The sequence below is a fragment of the Strongylocentrotus purpuratus genome, unplaced genomic scaffold (genome assembly GCF_000002235.5).
Source record: "Strongylocentrotus purpuratus isolate Spur 01 unplaced genomic scaffold, Spur_5.0 spur5_scaffold_4, whole genome shotgun sequence".
Lineage (NCBI taxonomy): Eukaryota > Metazoa > Echinodermata > Echinoidea > Camarodonta > Strongylocentrotidae > Strongylocentrotus > Strongylocentrotus purpuratus.
This window is the reverse complement of record NW_022145610.1, coordinates 9,171,382-9,188,580: the sequence shown is the minus strand read 5'-3', so window position 1 is coordinate 9,188,580 and position 17,199 is coordinate 9,171,382. Positions and strand designations below refer to the sequence as shown.

General features: G+C 37.0%; 1 protein-coding gene across 2 annotated transcripts in view; it reads left to right on the top strand.

Moving 5' to 3' along the window:
* Window positions 1–16,592, top strand: part of LOC100892006 (E3 ubiquitin-protein ligase LRSAM1) — a 30,531-nt gene extending 13,939 nt beyond the window's left edge. Inside the window, exons 5-20 of one of the 2 annotated variants that reach the window (XM_030997105.1) lie at window positions 1,141–1,215; window positions 2,087–2,240; window positions 2,790–2,911; window positions 3,490–3,580; window positions 3,962–4,116; window positions 5,261–5,383; window positions 5,890–5,977; window positions 6,826–6,877; window positions 7,478–7,522; window positions 9,211–9,381; window positions 9,940–10,102; window positions 10,780–10,956; window positions 11,571–11,669; window positions 13,957–14,088; window positions 15,238–15,525; window positions 16,287–16,592. In XM_030997105.1, the coding sequence (XP_030852965.1) occupies window positions 1,141–1,215; window positions 2,087–2,240; window positions 2,790–2,911; window positions 3,490–3,580; window positions 3,962–4,116; window positions 5,261–5,383; window positions 5,890–5,977; window positions 6,826–6,877; window positions 7,478–7,522; window positions 9,211–9,381; window positions 9,940–10,102; window positions 10,780–10,956; window positions 11,571–11,669; window positions 13,957–14,088; window positions 15,238–15,525; window positions 16,287–16,418 (2,067 nt within the window). In that variant the 3' untranslated portion in view covers window positions 16,419–16,592. The remainder of the gene's footprint in view (window positions 1–1,140; window positions 1,216–2,086; window positions 2,241–2,789; window positions 2,912–3,489; window positions 3,581–3,961; window positions 4,117–5,260; window positions 5,384–5,889; window positions 5,978–6,825; window positions 6,878–7,477; window positions 7,523–9,210; window positions 9,382–9,939; window positions 10,103–10,779; window positions 10,957–11,570; window positions 11,670–13,956; window positions 14,089–15,237; window positions 15,526–16,286) is intronic. The other variant, XM_030997106.1, reaches the window with a different exon arrangement.
* Window positions 16,593–17,199: the final 607 nt, after the last annotated feature.

The following is a 17,199-nucleotide window of genomic DNA, read 5'->3' as shown; positions in this document are numbered from 1 at the left end:
AAAAAGGAATGTAGTACAGTATGTGCAGAATTAAAAAAAAAAAAATTCTACTCATGCATCTGGCAATTTTTTAGGGCTCTGAATAAAAATGATTGATCCAAACCACAAAATGTGAAATGATTGTCGAGAAAGGGTGAAAAATCAAAACCATACACAGGCTGTTCCTAAAGTAATAATGTATAAAAAGATAGTACGGTAGCAATACATTAAATGCAATACATAAGGGAAAATACAATATATATATTTAAACTACACCTCACAAGTACGAAGTTGAACACCTCTCCCCTTTGCATGTAAAATTCTATCATGAATGCATCTGACATCACTCACAATCATGAAGCAATGCTTGTTTACAAGGTTCGCCATTCCAATGTGTATTTATGATCAACAAGAACAAGGAATGTTTTCCTTCTCTCATCCAAGGCGATGACGACTGTGGTAAAATTATCTGATCTATGGCGCCATCCCTTCACGATTTATAACCTCTCTATATAAATATCATGATGTATTAGATACCATTATGGATAACATGTAGAGTACACACATGTATATGCACATGTATTATACCAACTCAGAAGAGGGGTCATTGAATTTAAGGGAAAAACCATCCTGATATGAAGTGTGGTTTTGAAGAGAAGCAGAAAAATGAGAGAAACAAATCAGTGAAAGTTTGAGCAATATCTGATAAAAGAATATGAAAGTTATGAATTTTTAAAGTTGTCATCAGTGAAACACAAATTGGCAACACTGTGATGTATCTAGCGAGGCCCTCTCCAAATAGCTCTGTAAAGGAAATTTCATTAACTTTTATTTTCTTTGTTATGGATGATGGAATAGACTTTCTCCATACAGGGGTTTTATAGAAACACATTTGCAATTATCATACTTAAGGTGCATGTATGATTGAACATTTCTTGAGGGAAACAACAACAAAAATCAGATTTTTTAGTACAGAGCATAATTTGTAAGACGGTAAATTGTACAAATAGAATTCCTCTGATACATTCATTTAAAATCAACATCTTTTTCCTGTACTTTACATTGACCGTTTTGTTTAAGCTTTCAGTTATGTTTGGTTTCTGACTTATTGATCTCATTCATCTATAAATCATTTCTTGTCCTTTTCTTTGTATATTTTAGGTTTTAATCATGAGTGATAATCTACTTTCATCACTAAATGGTGGAGGCAACATCAAGGACCTATCGCTGCTCAGGGTAAATATATCATTTATGCAACTTTTTATTTCCCCAGCAAAACCCAGATCATGTGTACTTTCATGTGCAAGTTAGAATTAATGGGAGGCATAATCGCTCAGTGATAGCGGAGTGGTTTAACCAGGAGGTCCCAGATTTGGAACCAAGTTGATGCACTATAGTGGCCTTTGGTAAGGCATCAAACAAACCTCATACACCAAGTCCCTTAGATAGGACTCAAAGCTGTATGTCTTATGTAAATTTTAGCATTTAGTTCTCATGAATATTTGAAAAATTAAAGAATTTTATCAATCATTTAGGAGATTACTGAGGAGGATATTGAAAGGGGATATATACAAAATTTCTTTGATTAGCAGATTGTACATGTATGTCTCGTGTGATCTTTGGGAATTAGTTCACCTAAGGATTTGAAAATTAATGAAGAATTACGTGGAGCATCCTTTAGGAGATTTTATTTTTAAAAATCTCTGTAACAGGTTCGTGATATGAGGAACAATCGTTTAAGAATTAAAAACAATGTTTTAATGAAATTTCATTTTTCAATCTCTGTAACAAGTTCTTGATTTGAGGAACAATCGTTTAAGAAATAAAAACAATGTTTTAATGAAATTTCATTTTTCAATCTCTGTAACAGGTTCTTGATTTGAGGAACAATCATTTAAGAATTATAAGGAATGTTCTCAACAAGATTTCATTTTCAATCTCTGTAATAGGTTCTAGATTTGAGGAACAATTGTTTAAGAATTATAATGAACGTTCTTAACAAGATTTCATTTTCAATCTCTGTAATAGGTTCTTGATTTTTAGAACACTGTTAAAGAATTTTAAAGAATGTTCTTAACAAGAATTCATCTTTCAATCTTTGTAACAGGTCCTTGATTTGAGAAACAATCGTTTTGCTCAGCTTCCGGATGCTCTTACGGAGCTCGGACAACTACAAGTTCTCGATGTCACAGATAATAAACTAAAACAGCTGCCAAAGAGTATAGGCAAGCTACATGCACTACAGACGCTCAATGCAAGAGGTAGGAAGGGGACTCTTTTATTATTATTATCATTATTATTAAGTATTTGGCGTCACCTGTCCCTGGGAGGCGAAAACTAAACTAAATCACTGTAACCCTCGGGTCTCTCCTCCTGGTATAACTGATTGCGGGTGTGCAGGTGGAACACTACACTGGGGTGTTTCCCTACTCTTATACAAACAGTGCAGTGGGCTCTTAACGTGCAAAGGTGGTGACTCTCCTCTACACTGGGCATCCATTTAACATCCTATCAGAGGGAAAGAGTGTTTGCCACTACAACCCTAGGTTAGATTGAAGGATATAGTGAGGGTGAGGTATTATGTATGTTCCAAGGTTGAAGTTTAGAATTCAGACACTTTTCACTGGAGTACATGATGTTCAATCACGTTTGGAATGCATGGTTAAGTTCAAATAAAGTCCCCCCCCCCCCCCGCTCTTTTGTCTCAATAAGTACATGTATATTATAGTCACAATTTCTACTATCATCATCATCCCTTTTCTTATAAAAATATTATGTAATTTCCTTCTCTTTGTTGTTGTTCTTGATAGGCAATTCTTTGAAAGAGCTTCCAGACAGCGTGTGTCAGATGAAATCTTTGAGAACGTTAGACATCTCCCACAATCAAATCAGATCATTACCAAGGAGGTTCTGCAATATCAGGACATTAGAGGTAAGTACTGCTCATCATCATCTTCTAAATATGCCTGTACATCTCTTAAAGGCTTTGCAGATTCTATGGCAGAATCAGAGTTTCATAGTTTATTGGCAAGTAATGATGTTTCTTTTACATTATATACTGTCTATTGCTTTCCCCCGTATTTTAACGCATTACACATATGGATTCATATTTTTTACAATTGACACCAAATGCAACCTTTTGTTACTGATGAGTTCCTGTGAAAGTCCTATTAACTCATTATGTTGGAATCCTGTAAAAGACTTTCTGATTGTTTGGAGCCAGAAGGGCATTAAGAAATATACTTGAACGCCTTTCTGGCTCTGAATTTCTTGCGTAGAAAAATTGATATAGAGAGAGAGGTAAAAGTTTTATTTTGTCTGCAACTTTCTCTCTTACCTGATTGATTCTTTGTGATCTTCATCAATTTATATGTTGTAATTCTAAAACAAGACATGTTGTATCGATTAGTTTTTAGCTCTCCACAAATGATTTTTTTTGGGTAAAATCCCATTTTCAGTTGCTTAAATATATATTTGCGATATCCTTTTTTTATAAATCTTTTATGACAGAGTTTAACCCTTGATATCGATCACATGACCTACCCAACGCCTGACATATGCCAGGATGGAACAGATAGTATCATGAAGTTTATGTGTGCAGGTAAGACCTTAGAGCCGTAGCATAATTGCTAGATACACGTAAGTTGCTGCAAATGCCCACATTGTTAAAAGATGAAATAGACCAGTTTAGTAACATATTCAATTTGTATGCATCCTTTTTAAACAAAGGTTGATCTTGACCTGAAAGCTTTTCAGAGGTTTGTCCGACATAGCGAAATGTATTGAATGCAGACTGGATTCCAAGTATTTTGGTTAATTAATTAATCACAGGTTAATGGAATAACTTGTTACTAGGGTCCCAGGAAAAAACATCCATACATTTGAATAAGTTATATAATATGTCATATAACCCTTCTTTCAGACATTTCCAATATTTTGTTTGACTCTATTAATTCCCATTCTTGTTTCCGTCTGAACACAGAAAATGGTATAGAGTATTCCCCACCGTCTAAACACCTCTTACCTGTGCTGAACACATACACAAGAGAAACGGAGTCGTCAAGCTCCGCCCTCCAAGCATTGCAACGCGAGGACGACCAACTGAACAGCTCAGTTCTTAAATATGAGACCAAGAGAGTGAGTGTTTAATCAACTTTTGTTTTCTTCTCCTATCCCGTTTCATTTTCTTTCCTTTGTATCTCGTATTCACAATTTGCATGTGTTTCAGTCATTCAGTTGTGCTAATCCTTCCCGAGATGGTGATGTTCATAACTATGTTGAAAAGCTACAAATAAAGTCATTGTCATTTAACCCTATGTTAACTGGGGGGGGGGGGTCAATTTGACCCCCCCCCCCTGTAGAAATTTTGCGACTACTCCGAAACCGCGGCAGATATAAAATTTTCCTTTCATGACTTTTTACTTTCGAGTCTTACGCATCTTTTAAAACAATTTTTTTGAAAATCGGACCTACGGTTACAAGGTCACGTGACCTTTTGTCTTTGCATGTCAGCCCGAAAATCGCTCATTTTTGTGATTTGTGTACAAAACATATGTAAAAGTCATTTTTCCTAAAAATAGATAAAACATTGGTTATTCAGTCTTGTTTAAAGTTTAGATGTTTGTTTTGGGGTCAAAATAGTTGAATTGTAGTTATAAATGAAATAAAACAACAAAAACAATAAAATATAAGAAATTATAAAAACAAGAGATAACATAAGGAATAACCTGGCTCTTCCAAATTTTTTGTGTTGTATTATTATTCCAAATGGTCTACTAAATATGTGTAGTGAAAAAGAATACGTAAACATGAATAATCCATGATTTATGGGCAGAAATGTGAATTTGATGACCTTATTTGCATAAATTACCATAAATATGCAAATGAGTAAATTTTTCAAAAATTTGAAATTACCATAGTATTCTATACACTTCACTTGACATGCATGCAAATTTTCGCGGCGATCGGCGGTGAAACGGCCGAGATCTTAGGGGGGGGGTCAAATTGACCCCCCCCCCCCAGTAAAAACCTGGTCTGAAATAGCCCAGTTAAAATAGGGTTAAGTTATAAAGGACAATTTTTATTCTTAATCAACAATTTGTTGTTGCTGTTTAGGATTGCACTGTATAGGCCCTTCGCTGACACAGTAGTAGCACATGTTGAAATCGATTCAATTTTTCCATCCATAATTTTTGAAAAATATATCTTCTGCGTGTTTGGCTACTTTTCTTTTAGACTTCTACGTCTATTCTTTGTTTTATTACTTTGTATTCCTGCCCAGAACCAGAAGCAGAGTGACTTTGTCCGGTTGGAACAGGAGCTGGCCCAGCTAGAGGCCCAGCAGGCCCAGATTGCCGAGTCCTCCAACAGGAACAGGGTTTTGTTACTACAGTCACTTGCGAGGGTAAGCATATCAGTGATAGCGATACATGAAGGCCTCGTTCAGACATGATGCATTATTCTGCTTAACCCTTTCAGGACAAGGATTTTTTTAAAGAGCTAAATTGATCTCATATCATTCTTCATATTGGCAACAACTTTTTGTTGTTGTAATGGTTCAAGTTTCTAATAAAATGCAATGTCTACAAAATCAATGTACATGGGTAGAAGTTTTGTCAAAGAGTGGAACAAATTTGCCAATATCAATTTAATTTTTTTTTTTAAACTTCTCAATGTCTTGGCAATTTAAGGATTTTAAAGCTTATTTCTTTTCTTTTTGAATTCCTAGTGCCATTTGAAATCAGGTCATAAAGTGTGTATTGGGCTTGTGAATTACAGAAAGGGGGAAGAGATAATTTCGAAAGAACACTTTTTTAATTCTTGCCATTTTAACATGTTACTTTAATGATTTTGAAATTCAATAGAACCAAATCCTGATGAGTGCTAATTTTTTTTCTTTCACCATGATAGGACCAAGAAGAAGCTGATCATAATATCAGGAATATCCAAGAGAAATCTGAAAGTGACAAAAGACAGATGATATCCTCATTACAAGAAGGTCAGTCGATTATTGTATTGAAACATTGGATTCCAGTGAATTGTGATTGTCAATAGATACATGTATACTTGATCAAGTTGTTTTATTGAACAACATACACTGTTAGATGCTGCTTATAAGTATTGGCTCCCATGGTGATGTAGATATACAGTAGGCTTGCGGTTGCACCCTGTGAGAGAGAGGGAGGATTGGGAAGTCCTGAAAAGGACTCTCGACTCCTGACGACGGATAGTCAACCTGTTCGAAACGTCGAGCCACTCCTGCAACCTATCCTCTCCAACGGCGCTATAGTTCTCCTTAGAACTATAAGCTAAGAAAGATAACCAACAGTCCTTTTCAGGACTACACACCCTCAAGAAAGAAAGATTATCGATAGTCCTTTTCAGGACTTCCCAATCCTCTCTCTCTCTCTCTCTCTCACATGGTGCAATCGCAAGCCTACTGTATAACATACACTGTATTTCTAGATTTTCTAGGGCATTTAGTTTAGATTGTGAATCCCAGAAAACAAATTTTTATCCTTTTGACTTTTTCAAAAATCTATTTTCCTTAATTGATGCATTACAAATTCTGGTATTAAACTATTTTTATTAACATTACTTATACTGCATTTTTCCCATAAGGCCCACGGTGCTTCAAGTACATTTTATAATTTCATTTTGCCATTGATTTTCCTTTGTAACATTTTATGAGATAACATGTAATTTTGTTCACATGTTGGATTATGTTTTGAGTGAATCTTTGTGGTTACGATGTTATCCTCTGTCTAATGTACATGTTCATTATCCTGTGCTTGTTTAAATGCGACGGTTTATTTATTTATTTATTTTTTCTTTCTCTCATTGCAGTTGAGCACAGATCAGCATATCTCATCCAACAGTTGCTGGAGATGAATGAAAAGTAATTTTAATTTTCTCTTTGTTGTAATTCCAAAATACAAGTTTTTGTAGTAGGAATACTGTATCTGTATGTATCTGTAAAGTGAATAACAAGCATACTGTTTCTTTAAGTGTGTATCTATGAATCAGTGATCTTTTTTATTGGCAGCAGCTGCGTTTAGTAATAACCATGATTTGAAACTTAGTATCAGATTAATTTTAATTAATTTACAGGTCTTGTATGAATGGTCTTTCAATGACCCTTCCTTCCCCATTGTCCTCCTAGCTGGACCAAAAGTCATGGGTTTGATCACTGACACTGCACTAATGTCCTTTGGCAAGACATTAATCTACATTTGCCACTTCATACCCAGGAGAGAAATGAGGACCTGGTAGATGACAAAAGCCTTTGTGTTTTCCATATGCCCTCATGGTGACCATATGGTAGGAATGGAATGGAGATGGTGCACATTGTGCGTGAATGAATCCTGTGAACAGGGTAATAATATCTGGAAAGCGCTTAGAGACGTTATTTCGTATAAAGCAGTGTATAAATTTAGATTATTTTTATTATCAAATCACCTTGTTAAATTATTTATTTTGTTGTTTTGTTTGATTTCAGGGCCAAAAAGAAAGAAGCATTCCTAGATGAAATGGAAAGAAAGATGTAAGTCTTTTATTTCATATGTGTACAGTCCTTGTCTTTTCTGTATGTTTGTCTGAACTTCAATTATTTTGTCTACTTGTTGCAATGAGTTGATTACTTATTGTCCATTTTCTGGAAATTTCTTATTAACTCTTTAAAAGCCCCACGAATAATCATGTATCTTGGGATAGATATATGAAAGTTTCAAAATTATTTAATTGTTTCCAGAGCAAGATTAATCTATATCGCTATTAAAAGAGTAGTCATGGAGCTAGTCAAGACTACTAAGCCAATGAGTGATTTCAAGTTGGGTGTTTAAGGCTGGTGTTAGTGTTTAATAAACACTAACACCAGCCTATTAAAACACCGAAATGGAAATCAGCTGGTGTTAAGGCTTTGACCTCTGAATATCGTCAACCTCCGGTAGCTAGTGTTATCGATTTTGCTAAATTGTCGTCTGCTGAACTGACCGTTGTGGCTGGTGTTAATATTTTACGTACAAATGTCCTATTCACTAACACTAGCCCCTAGGGATTAAGCAAATGTTGATTTCCAGTTCGGTGTTAGTGTTGTACCCGCACACAGTCAACGCACGAACGACGCCAATTTATTGTCTGACGATCAAATAAAAATATGTGAAACAGGTAATTCATATATTATTTTGTGTAAAATTAGTTATTTTATAAGACCAGAGAAATAGGTGTAAATTTATTCTGTACTTTTCATGATATCTTTAGTTTTGATGTACTATTTTTAAATCATCGTCGTGAAATCAAGTATGTGGTGACGTCACAGCTGGTGTTAAGCTATCGATTTTGATATCAGTACCGGGCTCTTAATCTCATCAGCAAATTTTCTGCTCGATTTAAGAGCTCTTGACTGCTCTAGTCTAAACACTAACACTAACACCAAACTTGAAATCACTCATTGTGTTGCACAAAGCAATCTGTCCATCAATTGGTGCCTATTCTGTGCAAAATGGCACCTGCGGCAAATGAGCGACCTTGCAGAGAGGTGAAGAAAGCAACCAAAGTGTTAACTGATTTAGATTTTGTTTCTTATAAGAAATAATTTCAATTAGGTACATGTGCTCACTGAACAATTTTAATGTGGCGTAACATAATGGCTCAGTCGGTAAAGCGTCTGCCTGTCGAAACAAAGATCTTCGGTTCGAATCCAACCAAGACGGATGTCTGAAGCCCGAGGAGTGTGATAACGTACCCCTCCCCTTGTTTTATAGACGTTGGCTATGTAAAGTGGTAACACTCCGTCCCTCGGATAGGATGTTAAATGGAGGCCCGGTGTAGAGGAGAGTCACCACCTATGCACTTTAAGAACCAACTTCACTATTCGTATAAGAGTAGGAGGAAAACCCTGGTGTAGCGGTCCACCTGCATATCCCAATCAGTTAAGAAATTAGGCCAAGTATTGGTAAAGTTACAAACACTGTACACTGAAAGATGTATATGGGACTACACAAACACGTGACGTAAAAATCCTACCCCCAAGTTTTACGATGTTACATGACATATTTAGAATATGAAGGCATTTGAAGAGCCATGCTTGTCAGGGAACATGTCTTATCTGATGTTCTTCCACACTTGCATTATAAGAATGATAACGCTCACAAATTATTTTTCACCTCTTTCCAGAACTCGACCTTCTCTTTAATAATAATAATAAGTAATGATTTGTGACCAAATTTACAGGATGGAAGATGAGAAGATGTTCAAGATTCAGGAGGAGGAGAGAAAGCTGGTGAGAGAGAATGAAGTACTGGTATCCATGGAACGCATCCTAAGAGAGAGACACGCCTTTGAATCACAGAGACTCAAGTATGAGGAGCACAGGGATAGCGTCACCAAGCAGGCCATGGACATGTAAGTGGTGGTGGTGGTGGTGGTGGTGGTGGTGGTGGTGGTGGTGGTGGTGGTGGTGGTGGTGGTGGTGGTGGTGGTGGTGGTGGTGGTGGTGATGATGATGATGATGATGATGATGATGATGATGATGATGATGATGATGATGATGATGATGATGATGATAGTTGTGGTGGTGGTGATGATGATGGTGGTCGTGATGGTAGTGGTGGTGGTGGTGGTGGTGGTAGTGGTGGTGGTTGTAGTGGCAGTGGTGATGGTGGTGGTGGTGGTGATGATGTTATTGGTTGTGATTGTGATTATGATTATGAGGATGATACTGGTTGTGATGGTGATGATAATTGTGGTTGTGGAGGTGGTGGTGATGATAATGTTTAGTAGTAGTGGCTGTGATTGCAATTCTAGTGATGATAACATGCGGTGGTGATTACAGTGACAGTCAGTAAGTGACATGATGGTGCTAGGGGATGGTAGCTCGTAGAGAAAATGTCGAAGTCACCATGCTTATAATCGATAATTCAATAATCCTGTCATAATATTCCCTTTTTCAATCATTGACAGAGATGAATTAGAGATGCAAAAGCTTGGACGCCAGCTCAGCTCAATCAAGCAGAACCGAGACGAGATATTCAAGGAACTCATGGAGGAGGAAGAATTCCAACGCCAAGCCTTTGAGACACTCCTCATCAACAAGGACGCGAGACATAAGAGACTAACAGATACGGTAAGTTCTATCTGATGACAATAGCATTCCTTTTTAGAGTCCTCTTTTTCAAAAGTCCAAACACAATATTTGATTTCAATGAAATTTTCAGTAATTTCCTGTTGCTTTGCCTCTAAACCCTTTAATAATGATGCAAGACATAAGAAACTATTAACAGATACGGTAAGCTCGATCTGATGACAATAGCATTCTTTTTGAGAGTCCTCTCTTTTGAAAAGCCAAACACGATCTCCAAGTTCATTGATATTTTCAGTACTTTCCTGTTTCTTTGCCTCTAAACGTTTTAATAAAACAATGTTTTTAAAAATGTAAAATTGTGTTTCAATTATTAAAAAAAAGGGTGGGGGGAGAAGGGAGAAATTATTTAAGGTTGATATACTTAGTAACTGTTTGCGCCATAGAGGTTTATTGTTGTTTGGGAACATGTACAGGGAGTTGGTAGTGTGTTGTGTATTATAAAATATGTTAAGTACTGACATGTACATGTTTGTATTATAATGTTTATTTGCGTCTTTATTTTATTGTTACGACCTCTTGTTAGAACAGCCGTGCTATAATGGCACAGCAGAGCAAGGCTATCCATATATATTATTTACCAATGCAATCATAAGTCATTATTTTCTATGTTTCTAAAATAATATATTTTTGTTGTTTTATGTTGCTGTTGTTTTTTGTAGATCTACATGATTCAGCAGCAGCTAGCCGAGGTCACGATGGCAGAGATAGAGAAGCGGAACATGAAGGCCGATTCAGCCTCGCTGGCCCTGGAGCAGAAACGGGAAGACCTAGCGGCCTTGCTCAAACAGCTCATGATGCAGAGAGAGGAGAGAGAAGGAGCACTCAAACAGAGAATGGTATGAGTTTGTTATTTGTTTGTTTGTTTTACCTGATTGCTAAGAAAGTATGTATGTTTAGAAGAAGCGCGATAGCTCAGGTGGTAGAGCAGTTGTCTCGTAATCTGGCGACCAGGTCTTTCGGAGAGTTTTAGGGGGGGGGGGTCTTAGTGTGACCTATCTGTAGACTTTGTGAATACATTTAAAAAAAATTATATTTAAGTTTTGTCAAATGAGAGTCATCTTAATATTTAATATCTACTTTCATGTAATTACTAAAGCAGAATTCTTAGCATTACTCACTTGAATAAATATCATCATTACTGTTTTGATACAGTAGGCTTACGGTTGCACCATCTGAGAGAGGGAAGAGGATTGGGGAGTCCTGAAAAGGATTGTGTGTATTCAATTTTCTTTCGTCAGTGTGTGTGTAGTCCTGAAAAAGACTGTTGGTAATCTTTCTTGAGCTTATAGTTCTAAAGAGGTTATAGTTCTAAAGAGAACTATAGCGCCAGTTGGAGAGGATTGGTAGTAGGAGGGGCTCAACGCTTCGAACTGGTCGACTATCCCTCGTCAGGAGACGATACTTAAAAGCATTATCTAATTATTGTTTATGTTTTGTGTTTGTTGATCAGCTGGAGATGGAGGAGCTGAGAGAGAGGACGGAGCAGGATTACTGGCTGGTGCAGTATCAGAGGCTGCTGGATAAGAAACCCCAGTCACTTATCGATCAGGTGAGTAATGATGATGATAAGGAGGATGAGGAGGAGGATGAAATGGAAAAGGAGGAAGAGGCAGATGTTTATGTAATGAAAGTGTTGATGATAATGATGATGATGAAGATGATGACAGTGGTGGTGATAATGGCGGCGATGGTGGTAATGACGAAGATGATGATAGTGATGATGGTGGTGGTGGTGGTGGTGGTGGTGGTGGTGGTGGTGGTGGTGGAGGTGGCGGTGGTGGTGGTGGTGGTGGTGGTGGTGATGATGATGATGATGATGATGATGATGAAAAGGTGATGATGATGATGATAGTGGTGATGGTGGTAGTGATGATGATGATGATGATGATACTGATGATAGTGGTAGTGATGATGGTGATGATGATGATGATGATGATGGTGATAGTGAAGGTGATAATGATGATGTGGCTTTTAAGATGATGATGATGAGAGTGATGGTGGTGGTGGTTTTGTTAATGGCAATTGTGGTTACAATATTATTGACTTATAAAATTTCAATTAATGATACTGTAACAATGTCATATTAAAATGTCTTGATACATGTACTTTCCCCACTTTCAACTTTTATGTATAATATGTGTATAGGTGTATGCAGATATTTTATTTTATCTGTTCATATATTTGGTTTTCTAGGCTTTTCCACAGAAAAAAAGATTTTTCCCTCGATCACGCAGGGGGGCAAATAAGGTAGTAGTTCATTTCAGATGCCGTGCAAAATTTGTTTCTTTGTGGTTTTAGTTCAAAACTGTATAAGTCATATCCATGTATGCTGTTTGCACTCTCAAATTCATTCATTTGCAGAGATGCCAACCAGTACGGATTTCCCGTAATTGGTACGGAAATTAACGACCATTACGGCAGTACGGAATGTTGTCTAAAAATTACGGATTTTTTTTTTTTTGCGCATAGGGATCTATCGTAGCAAGTGCTGTGCATTATGGTGGCCATCCATGAGAAAGATGGAAAAGTATCAAGTATTCTCTTAATAGAAGCCAATTTTTCATTGAAAACTTATGTGTTGTGATGAACTGAAAGTCAATATTTAGCAACTTTGTGGGAGTAAAATCACAAAAAATTTCAGATAATCATGCGCGCATGCGTCCGCCTGCCATTCTTTTTAGATTCATGACGCCGCATAGGAAATTACTGATTTATTCCCCAAATTACTGATTTTGAGCCTTATGATTACTGATTTTCTGTTCTGGAGGTTGGCATCTCTGCATTTGCCTGAAAAAGAGTAAAGTCAATACATTTGTAAGAGTGTATACTATATACACATATATCTTGTTCTTGCTTTTGAACCAGCGAATATAAAGTCTGAAATGTATATCGATGTACAGAATTTGTGTAGCATAACCTGGGCCCGATTACACCATAAAGAATTGATTTTTATGTTTTTGACAGTTAATAAATAGATATTTTTTGCATGGATGTGCAGCCCCTTATAGAGTTTTCTTTTAAAGTCCCACAACCTATTACCTGTACAGGCTGTACCTTTTTAAAAACATTGATAATAACATCATTATGTGTATTCTTGCTATTATCAGCAGTCAAATACATGTAGATATTTTATAAAGGGGTTATGTAGAAACAGATGTATACTGATTGTAGCTATGTTGCTGAATATGTAGTTGAATATTTTATTTTGAGAATTAAAATTTAAGTACTTTTAAAATTCATAATTTTCTCACATTTTTCAGATTTTCTTCAATCTTTCACTGATCCATTTTTCAAGTTTTCTGTTTTTGTGAAAACCTTACTTAGTATCAGATGAAACCCCTTAAGTTACACATGTACCTTTAATACCATAGAGAAAATTAGACAGGCTTCATGTACTAGCATGCACATCGCTTTACATTTTTGATCTATCTTGCATTTAATAGTGTCAAGTTTTTTGAGGCATGATATTTGATCGACATCATTCTTTTCTTGGGAATGATGTATTAGACTCAATGGTGGAATGTATTTGTTTGTTTGTTTGTTAGCAATTTTTCAGTTTCAAAAGCTTCTGAGCTTTCTCTGCTTGTCAGAGAAATTTTGTAAAAAAGCATCCCAAATATTATTTTCCCTATTTGCTTGTCGCAAAATTTTCATGACATTGTGCCCCCTCTTAAAAAGAATCCTGGTTGTAGCCCTGAATAGACTTCTAATGAAAATCAGTTCATGTGATTTCTATTCATGTACATGTAATCATTTAAAAAAAAATTATGTTGGAAAATCTAAATTAAAATTCATAAGTTACTAATCCAGCTTTTTCTCCTTTCGTATTTTCTTAGGAACACAAGCTGGAGCTTGCTGTGGTCGATATCTTACAAGAGGCTGGTGCCGAAGACTACATCCCTAGATTTGCAAGGCATCGCGTTTCCATAGAAACCATGATGCAGATGGGAATGGATGAATTGAGAGAGGTAGGTGATGGATTTCGAGGACGAGATCAATCATGCATTTTTCATGAGGATGATGTTTGTGTGTGGCATGCATTAATTAACTCTTTACATGCCACCCAAATAATCTCCCTGTGCCACAAAATATTTATCATGGAGAAGATAGACAATAGACTTCGAGATTATTTAATTGATTCCAGTACAAGATTAATTTTCACTTGCGTTAAAAGGGTTGTCATGGAGCTGATCAAGATAGAAAATGGGTAATTTTTCAAAATCAGGTAATGTTACAAAGACATTGTCTTTCACAAAGTTATCCCTGCTGTCAAGTGGTACCATTTGTTTATTGCAAAATTGCATGCATAGCAAATGAGTGGCCATGCACTTGTGGGTGGTTCATACGTTCTCAAATTTTAGAGAGTATTTCTTTTTTCTCAAAGAAGCAGGTCTTTCTTGTTAAAATTCAGAATGGGGCTCACGCATTGTGACACAAGGTACCATTGAAAAGTGTTAGCACAAAGATAAGTAGAATAATATAATTGAAATTTGAAAAGATTGAAAAGTTGTCTCCATAACTCATACAAAATATTTGATTTAATTATGATTTTGATTTTTAGAAGAAAAGGGCCATATTTCCAGGTTATAAATGGAAACCACCTTGCATTTTTACTGTGTTAAGCAGTGCTCCCACTTAGCCGAGTTGGAGCCTTGAGTTGTGGCAAGCTGGCGCAATGTAATGGCAAGCAGTTTTATCATTAATACATATTTCTTGATATCAAGAATTCAATTCTTGATATCACGAAATCAAATTCCTGATATCACAAAATCGAATTCTTGATATCAAGAATTACCATTGCTTTACAATGTAGAATTACTTCTTGATATCAAGAATTGATTTCTTGATATCAATTAATAACAAAACGGCTTGCCATAAGATGGCCCCAGCTCGCCACAACTCGAGGTTCCAACTCGGCTAAGTGGGAGCCCTGCTTAAGGCAAATATGTGTGGTTGTCGAGGAGCGAATGTAGAAGGACGTTCATGCACTGCTGGGTCTTGAACCCAAGACCTTCTAATCCCCAGGTTGGTGTCTAAACCGCTCAACCATGACACCTATTTGATGTAAGTCACATTCACCAATCCCATTTACAACTTCTGGTGAACTATTTTTGCAGATCGGTGTGCACGAGGTCGGTCTGCGTAAGGCCATCCTGACGGCTGTCCAAGGCTACGTCCAAGCCCAGACCAGAGCGATGGAGAAAGCCGCCGCCCTGGAGCGACCGGCAGAACCCTCGGCCCCGCCCATGGATCCTGGTAGCGGGAAGGGTAAAAAGGAGGAGGAGGAGGAGATGGGCGCGGCTGCTGCCTCTAGACCGGTAGAGGCGATGCAAGCGCCGGAAGGTTACAACCCCGATGTGACCGTGAGGGTTACTACAGAGTGTGTCATATGTATGGAGAAAGATGTGAGTATATATTTCATTGTTTTTTGTTGGGGGGGGGGGGGGGGGGGGTAGGGAGGGGGGGGGCGTGATCAGGGGTGATCATCGTACCTGCAAATTTTGTTTTCTTTAATCTTTTCAGTACTTTCCTCTTGAAGGGTACCAATCACATGACAAAATTATATCTGTACAACTGAAATCTCTATATCAACCTTAGTTCATGTGGTATTCTTTGGGTTAATGGTTATGGACTGTGAAGAAAATAAAGGACAGCATAATACTCTGCGCATGGGACACAAGTTTGAATTTGCTAACATAGAATAACAGAAAAACAGAAATAGAATGATGCATATCGGCTGCTGAGAGCCATAAGGCCATTCAGTATTAAAAGCTTTTTACATTGAATTAACACCCTTCTCGCTATCAATAGTTGATATCGTCCGCTGCGGTCCAGAAGGGCGTTAAGTCATATATTTTGACACAGAGTTAATGCCCTTCTGGCTCTCAACAGTTGATGTACAGTGAAACCTGTCTATAAAGACCACCTGAGGGAGACAAGAAAAGGGTCTTTGAAAACAGGTTCCTTTAGTACATGTTTCAATGAGAAACCATTTTCAAGGGAAACAAAAGAGGTGGTCCTTGTAGACAGGTGGTTGCTAAACCAGGTTTGACTCTACCGGTATTTACACATTGCATGTAAACAAGGCCAAACTATACACTGTACCTTACATTTTTGCATGAGTTGACATAATCCATTCACTCTTTTCCCCATTTCTCCCCTTTAGTCCGATATGCTGTTTATGATGTGTGGCCATATCTGCTGTTGTGTCAAGTGCTCTCAGCCTCTCTTCAAGTGCCCTCTATGTCGGGGTGACATCACCTCGAAGATCATCGTCGGAAACACGCCGGTGGGATGAGAGACGTTCGACTCCCAACATCTACGATCATTGCAAGTCATATTTATCTATCTTTCAGCTCGTTTTTTCACATTTTCTGTACAAAAATTGCCTGGGATCTTTTGTTTGTATATGGACATGTTGTGTTTGTACTCTATAGAGTGGTGAAGTGTGACGTCATCAAAAATCTAATTTTAGAATTTCTCAATTTTTTCTTCATATTCCGAAAGACCACCAAAAAGAATGTACACATGTAGAAAACCAATTGAATATGTTAAATATTGGCTGAGTTATGACCATCTGAATGAATATATCTCCTATGGGATCTCAGTGTTACATGTATATGCTCTGGCTCCTAACCATTAGGAGCCAGAGCATATAACACTGAGTTCCTATGGGGAGTATATTTATTCAGATGGTCATATCTCAGCCAATATTTAACATATTCAATTGGTTTTCAACATTTGGACATTATTTTTGGTGTTCTTTCGGAATATGAATACAAAATTTAGAAATTCTAAAAATAGATTTTTATGACGTCACAGCTTCGGTACTCTATTCTAAATAAACTAACAAATTACCAGTTTCCCGAGATGAGGCATACACTTTGTGCTCTCCCTTGGTTTGTGCAAGTCATAAAAATCTTTCATCTGTTTTTTCCCGCATATTCTGTGAGAGAAAAATATTTAAAGAGGCCAGGAATCAATTACATATATCCAAATTATGAATATAATTTAGTTTTTACTCTGTAAACTGAAAATTACCATTTCTGATCGAGTTAGGCCGGACATGCAACGTCCTC